The sequence below is a fragment of the Lissotriton vulgaris genome, chromosome 6, assembly GCF_964263255.1.
Source record: "Lissotriton vulgaris chromosome 6, aLisVul1.2, whole genome shotgun sequence".
NCBI lineage: Eukaryota > Metazoa > Chordata > Amphibia > Caudata > Salamandridae > Lissotriton > Lissotriton vulgaris.
The window spans coordinates 1,408,638,714-1,408,658,045 of NC_141694.1; the positions used below are offsets into that span (position 1 = coordinate 1,408,638,714).

The 19,332-nt window shown below is 42.7% G+C and overlaps 1 protein-coding gene across 3 annotated transcripts in view; it reads right to left on the reverse strand.

The window, feature by feature from the left end:
* The window catches only part of PERP (p53 apoptosis effector related to PMP22), a 65,436-nt gene that overhangs the window by 31,326 nt on the left and 14,778 nt on the right, over positions 1 to 19,332 (reverse strand). The window contains exon 1 of one of the 3 annotated variants that reach the window (XM_086927523.1): positions 15,366 to 15,651. The exons of the other annotated variants lie outside the window; for them this stretch is intronic. Coding sequence (XP_086783649.1) covers positions 15,366 to 15,564 — 199 coding nt within the window. The 5' untranslated portion in view covers positions 15,565 to 15,651. Of the gene's footprint in view, positions 1 to 15,365; positions 15,652 to 19,332 lie in introns of those variants that run through there. 3 annotated transcript variants of the gene reach the window in all.

Genomic DNA, 19,332 nt, shown 5'->3' on the forward strand with positions numbered 1-19,332 from the left:
CAATGTTCCAAAGCTGGCAGCTCTAGCCACTAGGCCACATTTACAAGCCTGGGCAATAGAACAGGTACAATTCCCTCACAGGGCAAAATGTTTATCAGGTTAGGTGTAACTACAGCTATACTTTACCAGGGACATTTGTTTAGTGCGCTAATCAACCATAAGGGCATCCAGGCGCTTGCCAGTGGGTCAGCTGGGTCTTGCGTGGAGTTCATCTAAGAGCCAGGTCTTCCACTTCTTGAGAAATTCGAGCGACACAGACAACCTGATGTGGTGAGGGAGGTTGTTCCAAGCCTTGGGGGTGGGGGGAGGGAGGATGTGTAAGAAGGTGTTGCATCCAGCTCTGTTCTTGTGCGAACCATGTGTGCAAGTGAAAGACCGGCTGAGCGGAGGTGCCTGGAGGGTTGGTATAAGTGGAAAAAGGTGTTGAGGTAAGCGGCTATGTTGTGTTGTGCATTGTAGGTGCCTGTGCGGAGTTCAAAGTTAGTGCGTTTGTGTATGGGGAGCAAGTGGAGTTCCTTGAGGTGTAGGTGCTTTGGGGAGGTTGCGGTGAGTGTTGCTGCGGCATTCTGGATGTCTGAGTCTGTTAAGGCGCTGTTTGTTCATTCCAGCGTATGGTACTTTGCTGTAGTCCACTCTGCTTGTGATGAGGGCTTGTGTGTCTGTTTTCCAGGTGTTTTCCACTGGCCACTTGACATTTTTCTGCAGCATCTTCAGCAGACGGAGGTAACTATGTTAACTTCTACTGTTGTGTTCTTTTTTTTCGTCCAGGATGATTTCCCAGGTTTTTGCTGATGGCAGTCAGGGTTGGGGCGGGTCCGAGGTCCGCTGGCCACCAGGTGGAGTCCCACAGTGTTGAGCTTGAGGCAGCTGGCCTCATCCACGTGACTACTGCAGTCATGCAGGTGTTGTGAGAGAGGGGTACAAAATAAAGAGTAAGACTTGCCTGGAGTGCCCAGCATTTCTTGCTCACCTATTGGGACATTACTAGCCCTCACAAAACTCTAGGTCCCGCGAGCCACGAGTTGCTTGCAGCTTTAAGTCAGCGGTGGTGCCAAAGCATTGCATCCAATTCCAACACCACACAGCAATGGTGTTAATCGCAGCACTCTTTGGCAGGAGGGTCGAAAGAGAGGTACCGATGACTGCCTGTACACTGTGTGACTAATGTGCCCTCTACTGCAAACGTCACAGCAACAAGTTTTCCCTCTAGTGGCTGCACCACTACACTCCAAAATATAAACAGAGTACAGCATGGCGAACCCAGATTCAGAAGTGGAGAGGTTGTGCAATTAAAGAACCCTGCGCTTTAAAAAAGGTCTACTTAGAGCTCGTAAGGGTCTCATTATGAGCGGCCCATTCTTCTCCGATCCCTGCACAACCCTGCTCCCCACTGCACATAGAGCCCCCTAGGACCTCCCTATCCCACTGGATTTGAAAAGGTGCAGTAACTTTCACCTCCTCCAGAGGGCACTCTTATTGAAGACTTTCGTATGCTATTAAGGTAGAGAGAGGAAAATGCTCGTCCCTTAGGTCAAGTAAAAATCTGACCATTTTAGTGAAACAGGGTGACTTGCAAACTGTAAATTAACAACACACTCTCGGAATGTTGGAAGCAGAAAAAGGCGAACGTGGATGTCAGAAATCGATCACAATTATGATTCAAACTGAAGAGCGGAGTCCATATCCTTTGCATAAACCCATGTAAAACGCTGTCTGTATTTCCTGCCGCTCTTCTGCCCCGCGGCCGCCATTACTGTCGATGCAGGGAAATGACACCGTTCAGCATCGAGTGACGCGATGTCTCGAGGGGAGTTTCTTTTCCTTCTCCCTCATTTTCTCACCTCAGTTCTGAAACCCACAAGCACTTTAAAAGTGATGACAGCGCCAATGAGAACACCGAGTTAATTATTATCTGTCTGCAGAGCCAGGGCGTCGACTCCAAAACAAACACATCCCTTCAGTACCGTCAGAAACAGCGGCGCGCCCGGCCTTGACCCGCGCGTCAAACTGAGTCAGTCAGGCAAATATTCCAATGTAGGAGGGAGGGACAGGCACAGCAAAGCACACTGAGCAACCACCAGTCACAACATCCATTAGACGGGGTGAAACCAGTTTAACAAGGCCGAGCAGGCAGCTCTGACGGCCAGGGCTCTGCACAGAGGAGCAGACCTCGTTTGTAGTGAATAGGCCTATCAGAAGGCAGCAGACCAGGCTCTGGCCTAGCCTGCTGTGTGCCAGGAACCACGACTGCATTGCACCTTTTCGAACAGTACACCATGGTTGGCCAGGGCACTGCGTTCAACAAAGTTCTAGATTAGACCGCATTGCGCCTGTACTATCAGAGCAGGGTAATGACAACAGGGCCCGCCGAGTCTGTCAACAGAAGAGGCTCAGGATGGCCGCCCCAGGCCTCCCAACACTTTATTCCTCACTTTGAGAAAAACTAAAAATATTCGAGCGAGACAATAGGTGGGACGTGTCCGAGGAGGCCCGGGGTTCCATCAGTAGCGGAACTGCACGGAGGAAGGGAAGGGAGAGCTGTGGACTATGGAAGAAACGAGGGACACACAATGATGGCTGGAAACAGGCCACTGTATGCATCAATGCGGTGTGTAAGGACACAAAGGGGCCTGTTCCTTGTATCATCTGCTATCAGAATGTATATATTGCTCAATGCAATGCATACACCTATGGTAAACACTGCACCTATTCTTTAAGCGCTTACTGCACGCAGTACCCATCATCTAAAGACTGTACTGTTTTAGTCATGCACATGCGCGGTTAGACAGGCATTCTTTAAAGACAATACTATGCATCATGTGCTTAGTGCAGTCAGGCACAGAAGAAAAACACTGCACCACCTGTGCCCCTCGTTAGTGCAGCCAGACACATACTTCGCGAAATCTTCATTGTTGGTGTTCTATGCCCAAGTGCAGCCAAAACACGCAGACTTTGAATCACGCCAAACAGGCCCTAAAGTCACTTCAAGGCTTCCAGTGGGTGCAATCAACACGTTCAAAGTCCACGTCACTGTGCATAGACCCAACGGAGGTAAAGGGCCAAAATATCTACAGAAGGGGACACCACACTGCATGCCCACAAGGAAGTTCAGATCCAGGCCTGTACGCCTGATCAATTTATCGACAGACAAACGCCTCACACACAGAGGTAAGACCCACGTCGAGGAATGGCTCAAAGAGGTATCAATCATAGAGGCCAGATGAAAACACCATCTGAAACCAACAGACACAATAAAACGCCAATAAACAATTGTCGCTGACAACTACATTTTTACTCGTAAAGGTGCATTAGAGGCCCAAATACAAACAAGCCAACAAATGGAAACGATTTGTAAACTGTCATCTGGAACTGGCGCAGGGCTGTCCGCCTATGAAAATGCATCTGCTATCTCATGGAGATTTGGAACTGCCCTCTTCCTTGAGGTTATTAGCGACATATTCCACAGTTATTGCCTATAACCCAGGGTGCTTATTTTAATACCACCTAAATAACAGACACACATAGATTTAAGAAGAATAGATGTGTTTATCAAAGGGGTACAATACATCTGACACCCACTGTCTCTGCTCCATACGCTGCATTCTTTAGGTCAAAGACACGGAGTTAGGGTGAAAGGATTCATAAAACCTAGAAGCAGTCTGGTCACGCTTTGCAGCGCCTGAGGGTTAAGCCGAGGGCATTGCAGCGAAGCCTGCAGCCTAACGTGTTATTTATTCTGGAACTTGCCATACACAACCTCAGGAAGTCATTGATTCCAAACGGACACTTTAAAAATGTTATATCCCCTGTACAAAGTTACATTTGTGCAGCATTCCCCACCCCAACAGCTGTGCCCTTTCACTGGCATTGCGGGCAAACTTTTCGGCAATGCAGGCAAACCTGAACTCTGACCCTGCCTAGCAACAGCTCCTTTTCTCTCTGAACAACGCAGGCAGAAAACACTGGCAGTCCCGCCTGGAAACCGCCTTCCCCCACTGCGTGAGGTGCGGCCCGCATTCCAGGCCCAGCCCCAAACACGACCTGCAGCTTTGTGGCCCGGCTGACAGGCAGAGCGCACTGCAAAGGAAAACTCCCAGGAGGCGTTTATTGCAAGGCCCTCCTCTGCCAAGAGACTACAAAGAATCGAAGAACAGTAAAAAAAAAAACGTGGAATTCCGAGATCCTGAAATTCTGTGGTTTGCTGAGAATATTTTTGGTCACAAATAATCCATTTTTTTTTCAGAACGCTGGTAGGAAGCACACTTTTTAAGCGAACAAAACCATCAGTCGACGACACTGTCTGCCTACAATCTCTACTCCACTCACATGCATTTGAACTGAAACTCTGCTACAACTCCACTGTCCTTGGAAACCCAAGATCAACACTATTATGAGAAAGAAAGAAAGAAAGAAAGAAAGAAAGAAAGAAAGAAAGAAAGAAAGAAAGAAAGAAAGAAAGAAAGAATGAAAGAAAAAAAACGTTTTAGTGACAACCATTCATTCACCACAGATTTGTAAACAACATTACAAAGATTGCTGGAGAACCTGCAGATGAAGAACCTCGAAAACTATCAACCAAGAGACAATAATCAACAAGACAACCAACAACTATCTTTTCCCAGCTTCCTTATACAAAAAATAGGTTGCCACATGGCAAGAAATTTATCTCTGCCCCTTATCAGATATCTCAGGAGTGTATTAATCATGTGGGACACCTTCATCCTAGTTTTTTAAACCAATAGCACTTCTGATGCCGACACTCTAAGGCCCATGCTTAGAATTTAACAAGAAGTCAATGTCAGTGTTGATGCCAACATGGACAACACTGCTATTGCCCAGCCAGTCAAACCCATCGCAGCCTTCGGCCAACGCATACACTGGAAAGATTCATGGTAGACTAGTTTGAGGACCCCCTTAGAGTCCCTTCTATTATTTCATTAACATCTACATAGCAGATCTTGGGGGAATATGCAGATATGTACAGTACCTACTAGTACTTTAGTCTGCATTCTATTAAAATAATATATCAACGTGAGCAGCACATCCTGAAATGTGTACACACTCAAATCAAACAGAATCAAACCAAACCTTCTTGACTTAAAGCTAGAGAAAGACCGGAATGCAGTTTGTCTTCAGAGAGTGTTTAATTTTCAGCATCTTTTATTTCACCCTAACCATCTTGGTTCCATCTAACACACTTTACTTAGAGAATCATAAACTTTAATCAAAAAGTGACCAATCAGGATCTTTTGACACAACTCGCCACTGTGGCAGATCTTTCACAACCATATATTGAGAGTTGGGGCTGAGAAAATGTGTGTTCCTAGGACAGACTGCAGGGGCGTTGGAAAAGTAGTGAAAAACAATTTTCCTATAGTTTCATGTCAACTTGCACACCATTACTTGGTTCCAAAAAGCCTGGAGTCTTTGAGTGAAAGAAGCACCTAAACACCCCATATGTTTCATCAAGGGAATATGAGAAGGCATTTATTGACCCTGAAACATAATGTACAGTTGGATAAAAAGTCAAAAAAAGTTAATTCAATTCTTTTTCATTATGCTCAGCCTTTCATTTCCTAGGCTTCTACAGCCTTTCTATACCTTTATCCTTAGGTCTCCTGTAAGTGTACCTCTCTTTCTGTGGCCAATCTTTTTCAAATGTAGCTGACTTGCAAGCTCGGTCTTGCTCGCTATCTCTTGACTCTCTCTAGAGTTATCTTTCTCTTGGTGTGCATCAAGTATAGAGTGAGATTGTGAGTTTGTATTTTCATGTGATAGTGATACGCATATTAAATTTATTAAAATAAAGAGATGTCAGTGAAAAGAAGAATTCTGACAGCTACTGCCGCAAAGTATCATTTCAATGCCCCAGTCAAGTGCCCTTGTGTCAATCTAGAGTGCAAAACATCGTTTAACACGCGGGGATTACATCGCAATGTTATTACATTGCGGTTTTCACAACGCAATTCGTTACAACAACTTGCGCTGGACGGCGTTCTAGGACAAGGAATAGTATAATTTACTATCCAACACCTTCCCTGCTGTATGTAGACTGGAGTTGGAATAGTAAATTATATTACTCCCAAGTCCAGCGCCCTCCAACGCAAGTCGTTGTAACGACTTGTGTTGTAAAAAGCGCAATGTAATGTACCGCGATGTAAATGTATGCGTTGTACGTCATACATCCATCTAGCGTATGTGTCTTAGTGCTGGCAGTCCAACATCTCACAGCTATGGTCATCATTTCGTTCTAATCTCTCAGGTGGTCACCACAAATTCCTGGTCAACACCATTATTTGTCTACCTGCTTTATCTGGTTATTCAGGGTTTTCTGGTGACACAATTTGCTCACTGTCATAGGTTTTGTTAATCACTTTTATTACCAGATTCAGCAACCAAGATTACTCTAATGGAGTTTCTCATTTGTTTAAAAATTAAAATTGTACTTTTCAACAGAATTACCCAATTCAAGAGCTTTGGAATTTTAAAACGACTAAATTAAAACGAGTGACGATTAATTTGTCACTTGGTCTCCATTATACTTTAGATGTTCCTGATATTCAATAGCTACATCCCACACTTTCTTCTAGAAGCATAAACATTTCTTTGTCTATATTATGTCCTTTTGGGTGCCCACTCCCATTGTTCAAAATACGTTTAGATTCCACCCACCCTCATTTTCATGGAGAATGGCCCACCTTACTGTTACGCCACTTCCTGTAACATCACTTCCCGCTTTCACACGATTCATGGGAAGTTGGAAGATAATATAAAACTTGATAATTCAAACAATGTTTGTTCGAAAACACAAACATAAGTACTTTATTGGATTAAATATTTGCATTTTAACAATTATCCCTTGCAAGTTTTTATCAAGTAGCCTGCTATCAGTAAGCAGCTGAAGGGCCATTGCACAAATAACTGTTACAAGAGCGAAGTGCTGGAAGAAAGAAAAAAAGTACTCTCAGGCCACAGGTCATCCAATCAGAAACAATGTATAGAAGAAGTGCTCCTGGGCACCGAAAAGAACAGGGAGGGAAGCCACCAAATAAAGAGCAGGTAATTGAGATATAGAAACATGCCATACAATCCTAAGGATTAATCAAAAGAAATGAGGGGTGTGAGGAGCACTCCGTTGTTTATCACTTTTGATCCTTGGTTCCACTGGTGCTCCGATTTGTCAGGGTAGTCAATCCTGGTTGTATGACTAGTGGTTATGACGAGTTTTTGGGCCCGTCAAATCGGGCACTGTTCACTTGGCGCTCCGCGCTTTAAATATTCTTGTCAACTTTTTCACTTTGTACTTATTTTTATTATTGTTATCTTTGAATTTTTAATTAATTTCTCTTTTTCTTTTTTCATGAATTATTTGCATTTATCGTAACACAAACATTTGATTCAATTCATCAATGTTGACATTAATTCATGATAACATATTCAATAATTCAGCTTCATTTTTTATATGCTACAAACACTGTACAAACATTTTTTCACAAAAGAGCCCTATGCATTTCGGCGCCTCTGCGGTGCCTTCATCAGGGGCGTGTCTGGAAATAAAACATATAAGAATATGTAAGAATTGTAATCAAGAATTGTATTTAATGTAGTTCAGGGGGGGTGCATTACTAGATTTAGTGGTAGTAATGGATGGTACCTGGTATTTAACCTGTATGATGATAAAAGTACTTCGCCTCACTTGCTGGGTTTGGTGTTCAATCTCTGCAGGTAATAATGAATGGCCAGTATTGGTTATGTGGTACAGATAATGTCATAGTGTTTAAATGAATCTTAAGATTACAGATAAAAGCATACCTGTAAGAGATGATCTATGCTCGCTGCAAGAACGAAATGATATAAGTTAGAACTAAAAATTACCTATCCTGTGTCCCATTAGGTTAAACCGGAATAACATGGGTTTTATAGATAAGCGTAATCCTCTCGGAATGCGTTTTGCTCGGTGATATTGAATTAGGGTCGAAGCATGCATCCTTTGATTTAGTTGACGGCGTGTCAGGTACTCCAGCTGTTTCAATTGTTGAGTTATTGATCCCCCGTGAACATCCATGTTTTTGACTTCCTTAATTAAAGAATAAATCTTGTCCGCCTCTTCTGCTGTATAAGCCAGTATGTTGGCTCTGTTATCTGTCATTCCTGTGATGGTCTCGAACTGCATTTTGAGATAATGGGTGCCTCCTTACTAGTTGACTTAATGATTAATCAAAAGAAATGAGGGGTGTGAGGAGCACTCCGTTGTTTATCACTTTTGATCCTTGGTTCCACTGGTGCTCCGATTTGTCAGGGTAGTCAATCCTGGTTGTATGAATAGTGGTTATGACGAGTTTTTGGGCCCGTCAAATCGGGCACTGTTCACTTGGCGCTCCGCGCTTTAAATATTCTTGACAACTTTTTCACTTTGTACTTATTTTTATTATTGTTATCTTTGAATTTTTAATTAATTTCTCTTTTTCTTTTTTCATGAATTATTTGCATTTATCGTAACACAAACATTTGATTCAATTCATCAATGTTGACATTAATTCATGATAACATATTCAATAATTCAGCTTCATTTTTTATATGCTACAAACACTGTACAAAATTTTTTTCACAAAAGAGCCCTATGCATTTCGGCGCCTCTGCGGTGCCTTCATCAGGGGCGTGTCTGGAAATAAAACATATAAGAATATGTAAGAATTGTAATCAAGAATTGTATTTAATGTAGTTCAGGGGGGGTGCATTACTAGATTTAGTGGTAGTAATGGATGGTACCTGGTATTTAACCTGTATGATGATAAAAGATCTTCGCCTCACTTGCTGGGTTTGGTGTTCAATCTCTGCAGGTAATAATGAATGGACAGTATTGGTTATACAATCCTAAGGGGCTGACCCAAAGCTCACCCTATGCGCATTCTATTGTAAGCAGTAGGTCCTCAAATAGAACTGAACCTGTGCTTAGGCGAAGTCTAGACATACCTAGTGTTGACTTATGTGCATGTCACCAGAAAACCACAAAGTCTCTGTACTGAAAAACAGAATCACGTGTATTGTGGATAAAAAGTTTGCTTTTGATGTTGGTGTCCGAATTAAGGTAAACAAGATGAAAGCTCTGATAAAGACTTAACATGTGGCAAACCTATTATATTCAAAGCCAGCTATTAATCCGAAATCAAGCATCAGCAAAGTCAAGAAAAGCACAGACCCATCGCCCCAGAGTTCACAGAAAGGGCAGCCCTTGGGAGTCCATGCCCTGAGCCGCTGTGCATTACAGCGACCTATGGGGGCAATCGCTTGAACCTGCAGACTTATTTTTATTTTATTTTAAAAGTGTTATACAGCGCTAGCTTGACCCGTAGGTATCAGAGCGCTTTACATACACACAGTAAACAGCAGAAAGGACATTACATTACATAGTAGGCCTGTTATGTTTAAAGTTTGCAAAATCTCGTGCTTATGTTTACACGCAAAAGTTAAAATTATTTATTAAAAAACTCTCCTTTGAGTAATCAGAAGACTCTTCAGCCGACTTAAAGCGAGACAGTAGTAGCAATATAAACAGCAGATCACGCACAAGCAAAAAAGAGAACGATTTATTACGAACTGCTTTGCACCTTCCGACAGCTCTTCAGAAACTTCTTTCAAATGCACGAAGCTCGTGCCTGTCTGGGAACTCAACCCCGTTTTACATATCTCTAGAGAGGAGGCGAGCGTGCAAAGGTTAAACTGTCAATCATCATGAATCTAGTAACAGCTGGTCTGAATTTCAATGCCTTAAAAACATTTTAACCAGCAACCGTAGGGGCGAACTTCCATAACACTCTACAAGTGTACTAAACGTTTGTAAGGGAGATGTTACTCTTATTACTTCTGTGAAGTTGCTGTCACAGTGTATGCAATTAGTTAGATACCTTTATGCTAACTGATTACAGGCGAAATCACCGTCTGCGCCATATGTAATTATCTACTACAGACAGCCACAGCACCACTCGCCATTTACTGGCACTGATAAGGGAGAAGAGACTGAGGAACTTCGAAATGTTGCGAATCACGGTCACAGGAATGAACGAACCCCACAGCGCAATCTAATGTTGACCTTTAAATCAGTGTTCTGGCAAACCACGACCTAAACCCCCAACGGTTTTTTTTGCATTATCAAACTTTGCCCTTTGTGAAAGGACCAGCTGCAAGAATATATTCCTGGCCAGTGGCTTCAAATGTTCAAGTGGATCAACGAGTCATGTTGATGAGATGCTATGACAGACAGGATGAGCAAAAACCATTTATAAAGAATAAATGAGTGAATGTAACAGACTTTGAAAGTACAAAAACCACCACCAACTACAAAAAAAATTGCCTTTCATTAAAATTAAAGTTGCACCAATTGACATATTCTGGAAGACAGACTAATCATTGGGAACAGCTCAAAAATACCTAATTGATTGCTAGTAGAGACTTGAACATTGTGCTACAGAGTCCTAGCTTTCAAGCTTCGAGCTACTTTTCATTCTAGACAAAAATCAAAGCATATTCTATTCAAACTGAGAACTGAAGACCAAAAGGGAATCAGTTCTTCTGCACCTTTAACAGCAGCTGCCTTGCACACTCACAATAACAAATCCAACACTCATACTTGGACAAGACAACCTCACTCCTTCAACAAACAACCCAATCTTAGAGAATGGCAACATACACCATTCTTCATGGATCACACAACCAACCACCCTCCCTAAATATCTCCCAACCCAGATGTATTTGGTTCAACTAACGGATGAGTACTTCGCTATGTCAAAAAAAGGGGTTACTCAGCTGAAGCCAGATTTTGAAACGTTTCCACCACTCTATAACCAGACAAACCAATAGTAGCAAGCTCTAGGAAAAAACTACACTTTTGCACGCAACAAATTCCAGCTGATACCGATATGATCACCAACCACCGAAGAACAACCATCATGAGCAACCTAAAGTTGCAACTGCAACTTAAGAAGTAAGGTTTACATATTATATAAGTAACAAGAAATACAAATCAGAGGTTTGAGCCTTTGAATTAAAACGTTCGAGGAAACACAAGAAAATTAAGCAATCATGCACACTATGTGGACTTCAATGTGATATCTATACTACTATTATAAAGAGAGAACACAAACCTTTTGGCAAGGTAAACTCGGGAACCACAGCGCCAATCCACACACCCAATACATTGTTATAATCCTCAGGGTGTGCAGATGGACATAGGCTATAGAAAATAAAAGAAAAACGTACATTTTAAAATATAACTTAAAAAATAAAGTAGTGCCATGAAAGTAACGCCGGCCGCGACGCTGACGGCCACGACGTAGCGCTGGCCGCAACGTACGTGATGGCAAGGAGCGGCGGTGAAGTGAGGAGCTCGGGGAGGAGCGGCGGCTCAGGTAAGGCTCTGAGACACAGGACGGGAGGGAGCCGGTGCGGGAGGTTGGCCCGGAACAACTGCGGTAAGGCTCAGGGTCTGGGGGCAGCATTTCAGGCTTGCGTGCACTCCCGCCCCGGCCCCTGCCCGCCACGACATTGTCCGGGACACAGACAATGTTGTGGCAGGCGGGGGCCAGGGCGGGAGTGCATGCAAGCCTGAAATGCTGCCCCCGGCCCCCTTCTGCCCCGGGCAACGCTGGGGCGGGCTGCTAGTTTAACTATAAAACCAGCTATGCAATGGAAGTTGTGAAGGAGGCAAATGTCTGCCAAAATGCACCAGGCAGTCATAACACATATGTAGAAAGGGTTAGGTCTTCTCGCCAACACAATCGGGAGAGTAAAAGGATTAGGAGGAGTTGCTGATTTCACACCTAAATGAACATGATCACTGTAGGCACTCTTGAAATACCATCATGATAACATAAAGAAAAATCACAATGTCCACATAAGAGACATATTCTGTGCCCTGAATTTACAATTATTTATATTTTTGGGGTATTTTATAGTGTGCTGGCCTGGTCTAAAGGAGCAACAGAGAGAACTAAATGGCAATAACCTGTCACGGCTATACTAAGCACTGGAGTACAAAGCACCATGGGTAAGAGACATTAACCTAGGTAGAGAGACAAGTCAGTAAAAGAGAAGAAGGGTCAGTTTTGCAGGTCTTTAAAAAGCAAAAGACAAAAAGAATCTCCAAGACAAAAAAATGATGCTTTTTGGAAGGCGTCTCCTTGAAATCTGGTATTTATTTTAAGAACAAAACAGGCTCATATCACATGACTTGGCTCAAAATGAGGATTGAAACAAGAAACCATCCAATATCCTGTTCTTCCAAAGATAACAATGTTCTCTTGTAAGCTTTCCAGGTGCTAGCCATAGGGTACTCCTGCAGCTCTAAAATCTACAAAGGGAGGTGGTTTACTAGCAAACAGAGCAGAATATATACCGTGGGTCTGCCCTGAAGGGGTCGATCATGTGGAGAGTGTGAGAACTTCACACTTACTTTCTTCCTGTAAATAGATTAGTACATTTTTGGTTGCAAAGAGTTTGTGAATACAAGGTACTTTCCATCACATCCAGATGAAGAAGACGCCAATATCCATCCTGCTTTTGTAAATCATGGACAAAAGCCTAGTGCAGACCAGACACTGTAATACTGAAAATACTTTTTATTACAAAACAAGTCTGTTATTCTGCACAGGGAATCCAAGCCTTGATGGCAGCAGGTTCTTAATTTTTTCTTAAAGGCACATGCACCACGCCAGACTGATAATTAAACCTCTAGGTGAGTGACACTTGAACGCAGGCTATCAGCTGGCTGGTGTTTAATGTCAGCCCTGTGACTTACCTTTAATTTGATCATCATGGGGTAGTAAGCACTATATAAATGCAATTATAATACAATTATGACAAACTTAGAAGTTTTTGGTACTGAGGGTGGGTCTCTTAATCTGCCAAATGTAAATGTACAGGAATTTATATAGCGCAAATCACCGAGCGGTTTCTAAGCGCTTGCTTAGGGAACCCGTCCTGGTATTCCCCTGTGAGATAACCCTGGCAGGGTATTCGCAAGGTGAAAGCCAGGCATCCCGCTGCGAGGGGCCGTTGTGGAGATTAAGCAAGCTATTGCCCAGAGTCGCAGAGGGTGAACCCGTGAATCGAGTAGGCACCCGAGCGAGAATTGTCGAGTCCATGGACATTTTTTTAGGACTCAAGACCCCGCTGAGCCGGGAATTGAACCCTGGTCCCGGGCTGACCTCTGCTTCCAGGTCTGCCTCCTCTAACCAGTGAGCCACACTTCTCCAGTTAACATGTGTTTGATTGCACTGGAGAACGGCAGGCATAGTAACCCGGTTAAGGACTGTGTGATTCAAAATGGAACGGAAGAGCAGTCCTTGCTAACCCAGTACATCTGGAGTTGCCGTCAAATGATTTCCCAAGCATGAGCGAAGGCAAACACTTTCTCATCTAGATCTTTCGGTAGGCCACTACGTATGTTCTGGTTTCTAGAGGATGCAGTGTCATTGTTTCAGTTTTCCGAGGCTCCAATGAGGGACCAGCATGCTAGGTCGCTCTTTAGACAAAGGACGCAAAAGAAAAGACAGAGAGATTGGATGTTAGGGTATGTGGAAAGACTACCATGGGATGCCATGGAGGGGATTTGGGGGATTACAGTTTGGAAGAAATAAAGCAAGGGAGAGTAAAGACGGTAAATGTGGCAAGAATGGACTTGTGACACTGAAGGATACTTTCCCTCAAACTTTCATCCTACAGTTTTGCCTGTTTGGGGGCACTTGGATGTTATACCCGTACCAGTGTGAACAAGAGCCAGCAGAAGAATTATCCGATATACTTAACTGGCCAACAAGGCATGCAACACAGCTTCTAATTCATGCAGGCAAAGAGGCTTTTTACGTCACATTTACTATGGTTAGGCCAAGCAAAGATGTGGTATGGCAGGAAGTTGGCTTGCTTTTGCACAGTGAGTGAGACAAAAGCCAAGAGCATGGATGGGACCAATGCAAAATGTCAAACACTATTCTTGGCAAGGACAACTTCAGCAGTAAATATATACCACATGATTACATAATCTGACTCATTATACAATGAAGGATGTTCTATCAAACATAGTTCAAATCTTGTTTTCCCAATAGGGAATGGTTTGAGGAATTATTAAAGAGACTTGAAGGCTCACCTGTGGGAAGTGACCAATGGACTCGTTTTACATAACATCCTCCAGTAACAAGATGGTAAATACGTCTGTACAGACAACCCCAAAAGGAACTGGGGTCTTGCTAGCAGTTTCGTTTCAACTGTCCACCCTATTACATTTCAGAACAGCTGCTGCAATGTCAGAAGATCATTCCCTCGCTCTGAGCATCTTTAAGAAGGCTATACGATCTTTACTAATGTAGAGCGCAAGGCTTCATCTTCTCGGAAAGCCATTTTATGCTCAATATTGTCATGCTTATCCTTTGGCAGTCCTCTTTGTGCTATTTTGACTTGTTACTAATCCTGAAGGCAGAAAAAGTGTTATGTGTTTTATATTTGAGCGCTCTATGCGCAACTGCTGCCTGAACAAGATATTCAGCATGTGTTGATTCTGTTGCCAAAGAAGTGGGACTAAAACTTATATCTTATTCTGCTGTACATTATTCTTACAACGAACAAAGAATCTGTATAATAATTCATGCACAAGAGTTTGATATTGCATTTGCTATTGTTAATGTTCTACTTTGAAACACTGAGCCATGAATTTTCTAAATGTAGTAAACAAAATCTACTACAAAACCTAGAAAATAAATTACAAATGACTTACACATGAAAGAAGGCTAAATATACTGCAGAAGAAACAAGTGAAAGAGAACACCAAGGACTTCTCAATTCCCTAAACACGTCTATTGTTGCATTTCTGAGAGGAAGGATATGGAAATTACATGCTCTAAAGGTATTCAGGCAGGGGACAGGGAAGAGAATGGTCCCACTAAAAACAGGGATTTTTTGAAAAGTGTGGTGCTACCACAAGTTCTCAGATAACACCAGAAACAACCACCAGATACTTGTGAGCATAGTGATGGGCTCACCAGCCGCCAGGAAACCCTTAATTAGCAAGACATTCTATATTCTGAAAATTAAATAAGCAATTTTTATGTTTTTCTGCCCACATGATTCACAAATCTAAAATGCCACTCTTTACGATGGCAGGGCATCCTTTTGAGAATCAAAATGTTCTTCATCCAGGGCTTGTTATAGTTCTTTGGAACCCACCATGCCCCTAAGCTGAGCCTTCTAGTCTTTCGTACTAGTACATCACGGGCAGGGACGTAGTCTAGCTGTGCAGTGTGCCATTTTGACAGGCGCCCATCACTGGGAGTGCGCAATGTAGTAGCCAAGGAGGATCTTTCCAGCAATGCTCTTACCGAGGTCCCAAATGGATTGGCAGGTCCAGGAGTCCTGGAAATTGGTGCACTTCTTCCACAGAGAGGCGTATTCACGGTTTGACTCTGTCTCCACCCAGCCATTGCACAGCACTGCAGTGATGTCGAACGCAAGGGCGCAGAGTAGCATCAGTGGCAAGATCCACTTGCAGCGTGGGTAGGAGAAACCACACTGGATCATCTTGCGGCGGGCAAGCTAGAAGGCAGCCAGAAGCAGAAGTATTTTTGGGGATATGTGCGCCTCGGTCCCGGGACACGGATTGAAGTGACTTCGTCAACTACCAAGAGCCCAAAGCAGGTAACCTCTCCCAGATCACGACATGAGTCAACGCATTGCGTGGCTGGGCGACACCACAGATCCATTCCTGCATACTATGGGAATGAGATCAGAGGAAAATGCATACTTTTCAATGGAATGCTAAAGTTACCTGCCACCAGGCTGGGTGTAACAGCCATTGGCCAAGATAAAAATATCTCTATGTGGTGTGCCGCAACCAGCAATTTAAATGGATTTTTCTCTTGCAGAAGAAATACATTTTTGCTCAAGTTCTTGAGGTGCGAGAATGAAACTAAGGTAGCTGCATATAATTAATTTTAAACTAAATTTCAGAATGTCCAGGCCATAAAGCATATATGATTATATTTATGTCAACACAACTGATTTCAGGCAACATGTCAAGAAGTCATGATCGAATTAATTTCCATCACATGCAGTTGACCTAGCATATATTTGTTGCATGTTGGCAGTTCAGGAGCTTTCACACAGTGTTTAACGAATTTCAGATCCTTGCATATTATGATGGTTTTCAGCCGCTTAACAGTCATTTTAAGAGTTTCAGACCCCATGTAATTGACTAGCCACCAATTGACTAGCCACCATCTAATGGACTTGTAAATGTAAATGTACAGGAATGTATATAGCGCAAATCACCACTGGTTTCTAAGCGCTTGCTTAGGGAACCCGTCCTGGTATTCCCCTGTGAGATAACCCCGGCAGGGTATCTGCAAGGTGAAAGCCAGGCATCCCGCTGCGAGGGGCCGTTGTGGAGATTAAGCAAGCTATTGCCCAGAGTCGCAGAGTGTGAAGCCGTGAGTCGAGTAGGCACCGGAGCGAGAATTGTCGAGTCCATGGACATTTTAGGACTCAAGACCCCGCCGAGCCGGGAATTGAACCCTGGTCCCGGGCTGACCTCTGCTTCTAGGTCTACCTCCTCTAACCAGTGAGCCACACTTCTCCACTTGTGGCATCAGGTAAGTGGTCTGAAGGCCTCATGTACTGGAGGTTTAGGCCTTGTTTTAGGGCTTCATTTCCGGTGGTCAAGAACGCTTTCTAGTCCTCCTGTATGGCACCAGGGAGCACGTAAGCATCGCCTGGCCTCATATAAGGTTCATCTGGGGGTTCCCCAAGGGTTGCGGGATATGTATAATTATTCAGCCTCGGGTAAGGGTTTGTCTGTCTTGTGTGAATTTACACTCCTGCAGGTGATGTTCTATATTGTGCCCTTTTCATGAATTCTGATTATGCAAAATGTTAAATTAAAGGGCACTGTTAAACCAAACAGCAGAATGGTAGGGATTTTATGGAATTAATGTTACACTGTATTGAACTGCATTGTAATTGCATTTATATAGTAATTAAATACTTAATCCAGGCAACACCATGGGAATGTAATCCCAACAAAAAACAATAAGTCATATAGAAACCCGAATTCAGCAGATTAAAAAAAAAGAGTTATAGAAAAGCCAAAAGGCAGGAGTGAAGTTCATGTGGGTAAAAGGATGGGTGTGAGATGTGTCGTTGAGGGAAGGAGGCACAGTCGCGGTTTATGAAGCCAGCTGTAAAAATATGTGATTCAGGTAAAGTTTCAGCTGGTATTGGGAGGGCCAGACTAAGTTGCTCACTGACATGTCTGGGATGATTCCTGCTTGAGTCACCTTGTTGCAACTCCTGTCTCCAAGGGACACCTTCCAAGTCCAAACTCTAAACTCCCAGAAACTGCCAGAGGAATGAGGTGTCTAGCAGAGTCAAGCACCACCCCGTATGTCAGATTAATCACAAAACAGAAACCATTCTATATGTTAAAGGTGCCAGACAACATGGAACATGGGCTTTGGGGAACAATAGGGGAGAGGAAAGCAACCTGCTTCCTCCATTTCTAAACAGACACATTCTTCAAGGAATACCCTGCAGAGGCAATAGGTCTGACATTGGCAAGCTCGCACTTTTTAAGCAGACATACACAATATGCCTCAAAGGTTTAAACACAATAAAAAGTAATAACATGCTGCAGTCTTAAGGTAGCATGCATATGATTGTAAAAAAACTTCGTTAAAACAAATCATCGAAAAAATACAAATACGAATTAAATACCAAGCCTGACCCACCAGCTTTAGGCAATGTGCAAACACACAAGCAAAACGTTGCCACTCACAGTGAGGTAAGCTAGGGGATGACCCATTCATTGCCTTATGCTGTGGTGGACAAAAGCAAAATATAAATGGCAACTGAACAGGCAAATTAATGAACAGGGATGATAGAACACTCTGAATGTATATGTGTGGTTAATAAATATATTATATATATATATATATATATATATATATATATATATATATATATTGTTTATTACTTTTGAAAAACAAGAGGCTTTCATTGCAGTGAAAGTTGTGTCTAAACTACACTTAAAAAATATGTCATGCAGCAGCATCTAACTGGGCCTCCTTCCCTGAGGAGCCACCAGAATTCTCCCTGCTCACTCAACTCATTCAAAAACCGAAACCGAGAAGTAGTGTTCCCACACTATGTTCACTGTATGCGGAACTCTGCACAATCCCGGATCACAGAGCCTTGGATAAATGGTGGGCAGACATAGCGCTTGATATAAACTTAAGACTTGTGGGATTATTATTACAACCAACCTAAGCGGATATTTATAAACTATAGACACAAGCTGATCCATGTTGCATTTATTAATAGATCATTCTTCTCCACACTCAATTTATATAGGATTGATTCGGGTAAAAATATGCAATGCTCTAGGTTGCCGGAGAACGTGCCGCGCTCACGACTGGGAGAATACTGGATGCTGCCTTTCTGTTTGATCAAATATCGATTGGGGCTTCATATTTATATTATTCAATTATTTACTACGTACCACTGGAGTATATATCCACAATGGATGACAGATAGATTGAATATCACACGTAGTCTTGTACTCTCCTCGGATCTACAGATACCACAAAATACTCTTGAAATTTAACGGATATATCTACCAGATATATTTGGAACTCTTGTCCCTAATCTAATGAGACAAGCTTTGTCCATCTCTTCCGGTGCCATTACGTCAGAACTTCATATCTTACCTCCATTTGAAGTTTCTCCCCAATAACAGAAGCCCTGAAGAAGTCCCACTGTTGGGACGAAACGCATCGGCTGTATGGTGCTTCGCCTTTTGAAATAAAGAAATCAAACTGAGGAACTTTATTCTCCGTGATTCATTAAAATTGTAAACCAAATGTCAAATGTTGTGATGCACATGTGCTGTTGTGTTTAACAGGGTCTAGAGGAATAACAGCAATGCAATGGAATCCTGCATGGCATAGTTCTTAGTGCAGGATAAAGTATTTTCCAAAAACTGATTTTGCAATGAGTTCCGCAAAAAAGGGTTGTCTCCATTTTGAACATAAAACGCCATAAAAATGAAAATGAACTAGTTATAAGATTCTTTTATCTTCATTTTCTTGGGTTGTATGCATCATTCAAATATTTGTAAAGAAACATTGAGGTGACGAATTGACATCAATTCAGGTTAGCAAGTAGGGTTCATCCAGGCGAATAAGCAGAATGTGAGAACTATACGAATTTAAACTTTTTAATCGAACACATGAATATTTATCTCTGTTTGCCTTCCCAAAAAACGAAAATGTTACAGCGTCCAGTATTTTAAAA